At 54.2% G+C, this 7,684-nt stretch overlaps 1 protein-coding gene across 1 annotated transcript; it reads left to right on the top strand.

Moving 5' to 3' along the window:
• The first annotated feature begins 2,052 nt into the window (after positions 1-2,052).
• LOC147990308 (uncharacterized) lies at positions 2,053-2,727 on the top strand. The gene has a single exon (XM_087537990.1). The coding sequence runs from the start codon at positions 2,053-2,055 to the stop codon at positions 2,725-2,727; it is 675 nt and encodes a 224-aa protein (XP_087394116.1).
• Positions 2,728-7,684: the final 4,957 nt, after the last annotated feature.

The following is a 7,684-nucleotide window of genomic DNA, read 5'->3' as shown; positions in this document are numbered from 1 at the left end:
CTCCTCAAGGATGGCAAGCTCCTCCTTCATCTTGACGTCGCGGATGCCGTCGGAGAACGTTGAGATGGTGGCCTCATCGGTCACCTTGGGGATCTTGATTCGCGCGCTGTTGAAGCGCTCGATGTACTTCTGCACGGTCTCTCCTGGTTGCTGCTTGATGCGGCGCAGGTCACCCGTGACCGGGGGCGGTCGCGAGTGCCCTGGAAGTTGGCGATAAAGTGGTTGCGCATCTCGTCCTAGGAGGAAATCAAGCTTGGAGGAGCCAGGAGCGGGCGCCATCCTCGAGGGCTGCAGCGAGGATGCTTGCTGCTCGTTCCCCGCCGGGCCGGTGGCGGCGTTGGCGGCAGGCGACGGAGAGCGACGGGGTGGCCCGCTGAGAAGGGCCGTCTGAGCGACGCGGGTGGCGAGGGCAGCCCAGCGCTCGGCACAGGCGCGGCGTGCGTCCGCCATGGAGACGATGAAGCGACGTGACGCGGAGCGACGGGAGGGAAGCTTCGGCGCACCCCTACCTGGCGCGCCAAATGTAGGATCACGGGTTCCGGCAAAACCCTTAAGGTTCGAACACTGGGGTGCGCATGAAGATTCCCCCCTACTGATCCTCGTCCTAACTCGGCTAAGATCTTACGAACTAACTCCACGAACTTGCAACACAAAGGACACAAGATTTATACTGGTTCGGGCCACCGTTGTGATGTAATACCCTACTCCAGTGTGGTGGTGGTGGATTGCCTCTCGGGCTAAGGATGAACAGTACAAAGGGAAGAACAGCCTCCTAAGGTTGAGGAGTTCTTGTGCTTGGCGAACTTGTGCGTGTGAGGATTCGATTTACCTTACCCTAGCTAGGGTGGTGGCTAGTCCTATTTATAGAGGCCCTAGTCCTCTCCCGAAATATTGAGCGGGAAGGGAGCCAACAACAGCCAATTTGAAAGGGGACAACTAGTATATCTTATCCTAACAAAAGTGGTCTTCGCCTACAAAAGTCTCTGGTGATGACGCCGCCTTGGGCTCCATGGTGACCTCCGTCTTGCCATCCTGCTGGTCTTGGTCTCGTTGCACCGATATGGAAACCTTTGCTTGACGCCTCGATACTCCGCGCCTGTGCCTGCTTCCTTAGCACCAAAGAGGAAACAAGGACGCTGCATGCGCTGGCGCCCGCCTGGCCTTGGTCGTCATGGCTCACGTCACTAGAACCTCGTGAGGTTTGCCTAGCCTTCAACTCTCCGCCCCTCACGAGCCAGCCTGGTGAAGCCGCTCCTGAGGAGGTCTTGTGTCGTCCGCCTCGCGAGGCTTGGCCCCTCGCGAAGGTCTTGAATGCCTTGTTGATGAAGATGGGCCGTACAGGCCTGCTAGCAAAGCCACGCCGTGGGCCACAGGAAGGCAAGTCTAGGGACCCCCGTTCCCAGAACACCGACAGTGACGGTTGAAAAGTACGCCAACTCCGACTCCGCCATGAAGATCTAGGTGGCGCTGGACAAAGCCGGCAAGGCGAAGGCGGTTCCCTCTCTGAAGCCGGTCGGAGAAGGCAGCCGGCAGCAGCACAACCAGTAGAACAACAAGCGCAAGGCCGACCAGCCGGCCCAGCGCTACGACAACTGGCTCATCGCAGCCGCTGAGCAGGCGCCCGCGACCGACCCGGACGCCAAACACCGGCAGACCGGCAAGACGACATGGCAGCCCGCCATGAGTTTCGAGGAGATGCTCGACGCTCCCTGCAAGTATCACAGCGGCGTGAGGCCGTCCATGCACACGCTTCGGCAGTGCGCCATCACCAAGCGCATCATGAGGGGCGACATCCTGCCTCCTCCGGCCCCGGCTCTGGTAGTAGGGCAGCCGCCTCCGCCTCCTCCACCGCCCCCGGCTGGCGGCGCGATGCACGATGACGTCTACCCCGCCCAGAACGTGACCTATGTCATCTTCACCGGCGTCAGTGATGTCAAGCATAGCGAGCGCCTGCTCTAGCAGGAGGTGAACACCGTCATCCCGGCCAAGCCGGAATACATGAACTGGTCGGAGCGCCCGGTCACTTGGACTCGAGAAGACGACCCAGCTGTCATGCCGAACCCGGGTGGCTACGCTCTCGTCCTCAACCCCACCATCGTCGTGCCTCGGCGCACGTGCAAGTTCTCCCGGGTTCTCATCAATGGCGGCAGCAGCATCAACATTCTCTACCGCGACACCATGACCAAGCTCGGCCTCAAGGCCAAGGCCCTGGAGCCAACTCGGATGATCTTCCATGGCATCGTTCCTGGCCTTTCCCGCTCTCCGATCGGCCGGATTCAGCTCGACGTCCTGTTCGGCACCAGTGACCACTTCCGACACCAGCTGCTCTGGTTCGAGGAGGTGGACCTGTCCAGCGCATACCACGCGCTGCTAGGCCGACCCGCCCTCACCAAGTTCATGGCGGTCCCCCACTACGCTTACCTGAAGATGAAGCTGCTGGGTCCGAAGGGCCTCATCACCATCACTGGCGATTACCGCAAATCCCTGGAGTGCGCCCAAGACGGCGCCAAACTGGCCGAGTCGCTGGTCATAGCCGAGGAGCGACGCCAGCTCGACCGGGTCGTCGCCCTGGCTAGCGAGATGCCGGCCGTGCCAATTCCATCCGAGGAGCCGGCCGACGAGGCCTCGTTCAAGCCCTCCAAGGAGACCAAGAAAGTGAAGCTGAACCCGGAAGATCCCATCTACAGAAAGTACGTTGTCATAGGCACCCGCTTCGACAGCAAATAGGAAGGCGAGCTCGTCGACTTCCTCCGTGAGAATCGGGATATTTTTGCATGGACCCCAAAGGACATGCTGGGTATCCCAAGGAAGTACGCCGAAAACAAATTCCACATCCGCAAGGATGCCAAGCCTACCCACCAACCCCTACAATGTTTCTTCGAGGAGAAGAGAAGGACCATTGGTTAAGAGGTCGCCAAGCTTTTGGCGGCCGGCATCATCATGGAAGTATTTCACCCCGAGTGGATGGCCAACCTAGTCCTCGTCCTGAAGAAGAACAATACCTGGCGCATGTGTATCGACTACACCAGCCTGAACAAGGCCTGCCCCAAGGATCCATTCGCCCTCCCGCGGATCGATCAAGTCATTGACTCCACTACTGGCTGTGAGCTCCTGTCCTTCCTGGATGCTTACTCCAGCTATCATCAGATAAAGCTGGACCCCGTCGATGCCCTGAAGACGTCCTTCATCACGCCCTTTTGGTCGTATTACTACATCACCATGCCATTTGCCTTGAAGAATGTCGGCGCCACCTTCCAGCACTGCATGCAGAAATGCTTGTTGCCGCAACTCGGCCGCAACATCCATGTCTACGTGGATGACATCGTGGTGAATACCAAGCAGCGCCTCACACTCCTTGACGACTTGAAGGAAACACTCACCAACTTGCGTGAGTACCAAGTCAAGCTCAACCCGGAGAAATGCATTTTCGGGGTCCCAGCCGGAAAGCTACTCGGCTTCCTCGTCTCGGAGCATGGCATTGAGGCAAACCCGGAGAAGATCAAGGCCATCGAGCGCATGCACAAGCTAGCTCGGCTGTGCGATGTCCAGAAATTCACCAGCTGCTTGGCCTCGGTCAGCCGGTTTCTCAGCCGGCTGGGCGAGAGGGCCTTGCCCCTGTATCAGTTGATGAAGAAGACGACGCCATTCAAATGGAACGACTAGGTGGACAAAGCTTTCCGGGACCTCATGTGTATGCTCTCCACCGCACCCGTACTGGCCGCACAAGCCGAGAAGGATCTGTTGTTGCTCTACATTGTCGCTACCTCGCAGCCGGTCATCACGGTGATGGTGGTCGAGCGATGGGAGAAGGGCAAGATCCAAGCCGTCCAGCGCCCGGTCTACTACCTGAGCGAGGTGCTCTCCGCCTCCAAGCAGAACTACCCGCACTACCAGAAGATGTGTTATGGCGTGTACTTCACCGCCAAGAAGTTGAAGTAGTATATCCAAGAGCATGTTGTTACCGTGATGAGCACGGCCCCTCTCGGCGAGATCATCGGGTGCCAGGACGCTTTTGGCCGGGTTGCCAAGTGGGCACTCGAGCTAGCCGGCCACACCATGCTCTACGAGCCCCGCACAACGATCAAGTCCCAAGCTCTGGCTGACTTCCTCGTCGACTGGACCGAGACCCAGTACCTATTGCCGCCGCCGGATTCAACGCATTGGCTCATGCACTTTGACGGCTCCAAGATGCACCTCGGCCTAGGAATCGGCATCGTGCTATCCTCCCCGAAGGGCGACCGGCTTTGGTACGCGCTCTAGATCCACTTCCCCACCTCCAATAAAATTGCCGAGTACAAGCCCTTGTGCATGGCCTCCGGCTTGCCAAGGAACTTGGCATCCAGCGCATACTGTGCTACGGTGACTCAGATTTGGTGGTGCAGTAGTGCTCTGGCGAGTGGGACGCCCGCGACTCCAACATGGCAAGCTACCGCTTCCTCGTCCAAAATCTGTCCGGCTTCTTCGAAGGCTGCGAGTTCCTCCACGTCCCACGCGCGGAGAATGAAGCCACCAACACACTTACCAAGATCGTGTAACACCCCGGATGTAATTTACCATATTTGTATTCCAACTCTTGCCATTTTTGTCTCTAAGTTATGATATTCCCTCGTGGTTGGGTTTTGTCTTCATTTTGCATTTTGTTCATGTCATGCATTTCATATCATGTCATCATGTGCATCGCATTTGCATACGTGTTCGTCTCATGCATCCGAGCATTTTCCCCGTTGTCCATTTTGCGATCCGACACTCCTATGTCCTTCGGCGTCCCCTTTTGCCTCTTTTCGTGTGCGAGTGTTAAACTTTCTCGGATTGGACCGAGACTTGCCAAGCAGCCTTGGTACACCACGGTAGACCGCCCGTCAAGTTTCATACCATTTGGAGTCCGTTTGATACTCCAACGGTTAACCGAGGAACCGTAAAGGCCTCGTGTGTGTTGCAGCCCATCACCCCTTCAAAGTGGCCCAAAACCCATCCAAACCCCCCTCCATCCTCTCGGCCGTTTGATCACGATCACATGGCCGAAAACCGCACCTCATTTGGACTCTTCTAGCTCCCTCTACCTATAAATATGTGCCCCTCCCAGAATTTTCGCGCAGATGAAACCCTAGGAATCGCTCCCGCCGCCACCGGACACGTCCGCCGCCACCGGACGAGATCCGCACCGCGCCCGCAGCCAACTGACGAGCGCGACGTGGCACCAGCCGGCCGGCCGCCGCCGCAGCCCGCTCGGGCCCGGGTCGGGCCCTCCCCGGCCCGCGTCTCCCCGCCGCTCGTGCCCCACGCGAGGAGCCGCGCTGCCCGCGCCTGCCTTCGACGGGCCACCGCCGCCGTCCGCTACTCCGGCCGCCGGCCACCGCCACCTCGCGATCCGGTCGCCGCCCGCGCTGCCCAAGGCCACCGTGCGGCCGCATCGTCGCCTCCGCCTCCGCTTCCGGCCAGCCCCACTCCGGCCCCAACTCCGGCGACTTGGATCCGCAGCTCCGGCGAACCACCGCGACCACTCCGGCGACCTCTTTCTCTGGTCATCCTCAGGATCCACGCTGCCCAGATCTGGATCCAAAAACCCAGGGTTGACTTTGAATATTCCGAAGTCTTTTTATTTTATATTCTGATGCTCCCTTCATCATGCCATAACTTTGTGCTCGGTGGTCCGTTTTGTGCATATGAGATATCAAATTGTTTATCTGGTTATGCTCTTCATTTTGTTCCATTGCACCATGCTTGTTTGAGTCCATCTTGATGCCTAAAATGATGTTGCAAGAGTGCTTCATAATGTTAGTTCCTGGTACTTAGCAGATCTTAAGCATTTGTCATTTTTTCCATGATTATTGTGTGCTGCATATGAGCATGAGCTCTATATGTGTTTTGGGCTATGCCATGCCATCTTTACAGGGGTGTATGCCATGTATTTTTTGTGATCAATGTGGTGACTAGCACAAGCATGCAAAGTAGCTCTCGTGATGTTGCTGATTTCAGGGACTTAGAATTTCACTAAGTCATTTCCCTGATGTTATTTTTATGCCATGTATTCATGTTGATACAGAGTGATCCATGCTTCTTGTGGGTATGTTCAGTAAGGATGATTTGGGCATATGGTTGTGCTCTATCCATCCATATCTTTGTTTACATTTATGGAGTACCCTAGCATGACTCAATCTTGCTCTACTGTTTCTATTAAATGTTCATGGCAGATTGTTTACGTGTTAATCAATTTTGCCAAGGTTGTTGTAGTTGTTCCATGCATGCTATGAGATTGCTATTGTGATGGTTAGCTTCTTGATCATGTCTTCTTTCTGGGTGTATGCTTAGTTTGTCATGCAATGCCTTGTGGTGAGTGCATCGAGCTCGCAAACATGCCTACGTAGCTCTGTTTTTGCCATGTCCAGTTTTTCTGCTAAGTCTGAATCTGTTAATGAAACTTGCTATGTTTACATGGGTGCCATCATGTTTTCTGTGCCCTTTTGGCTTATGGTCAGTAAGGGACTTTTGTTATATGCTTTGAGTAGTTTCATTCCATGCCTTGTGTTTCTATGATCTTATCCTATAGCATGTTGTTATCTTGCTCCAAACATTGCTTCCTGATGTTAAATCCTGACATGTTATTTTCACTAAGTCTGCGATGCTGTTATATTTTGCTTTTTTGCCATGCTTGTTTGAACCTTCTCTTGTGTGATTTAGCCGTAGCTCAGTGTTCATATTTTGTCAAGCATCTTGATTAGATCACTGCCATGTTCTTTGTTGCTATGTTAGAGTGCAGTAGCTTAGTTTCTTGTTGCATTCTAGATGGCATCGTGCTGTTAATCGCAGAATTGTGCCATTCTTGTTTTGCTGGCCATTTGCACACCATGCATCTGATTCCGGTGATCTTTATATCAATTTCAACCGAAATCAACTCATCTTTCCAGCGGGGCTCTTGGTTTACCAAGTTGAGGCCTGGTTCAATCTTTTCCTTCCGGAGCACGCATATGCATTGCATACCACATTCCGCATGTCATGCCATGTTTTGCATCATGTTGTTTGCGCATTGCACCGTGGTTGATTGTGGTTTCCTTTGCTTGTGTTCTTGCCTTGGGTAGAGCCGGGAGACGAGTACGTGATCGAGTAACCTGTTGAGTACGCTTACGAGGATCAAGCTTACGTCAACTCAGAAAACTTTGCAGGCAAGATGACCATACCCTCGAAATCACTTCTATCTTTGCTTGCTAGTTTCTCGCTCTATTGCTATGCCTATGCCGCGATACCTACCACTTGATATATCATGCCTTCCATATTGCCATGTCAAACCTCTAACCCACCTTTTCCTAGCAAACTGTTGTTTGGCTATGTTACCGCTTTGCTCAGCCCCTCTTATAGCATTGCTAGTTGCAGGTGAAGATTGGAGTTTGTTCCTTGTTGGAACATGTTTATTGTTGGGATATCTCTATTATATTTTGTTTACTTTAATGCATCTATATACTTGGTAAAGGGTGGAAGGCTCGGCCTTATGCCTGGTGTTTTGTTCCACTCTTGCCGCCCTAGTTTTCGTCATACCGGTGTTATGTTCCTTGATTTTGCGTTCCTTACGCGGTTGGGTTATAATGGGAACCCCTTGATAGTTCGCCTTGAATAAAGTCCTCCAGCAAGGCCCAATCTTGGTTTTACATTTTCCTAACAACCTATAACCTTCCCTTGGGTTTTCGCGAGC

This window comes from Triticum urartu, chromosome 1A, assembly GCF_056163025.1.
Source record: "Triticum urartu cultivar PI428250 chromosome 1A, HENAU_Tu73, whole genome shotgun sequence".
Taxonomy (NCBI): Eukaryota; Viridiplantae; Streptophyta; class Magnoliopsida; order Poales; family Poaceae; genus Triticum; species Triticum urartu.
This window is presented reverse-complemented; position numbering and strand designations above follow the sequence as displayed.

Coding starts and splice junctions, on each gene's coding strand:
- LOC147990308 (XM_087537990.1), top strand. CDS start 2,053: ATGCCGAACCCGGGTGGCTACGCTCTCGTCCTCAACCCCACCATCGTC.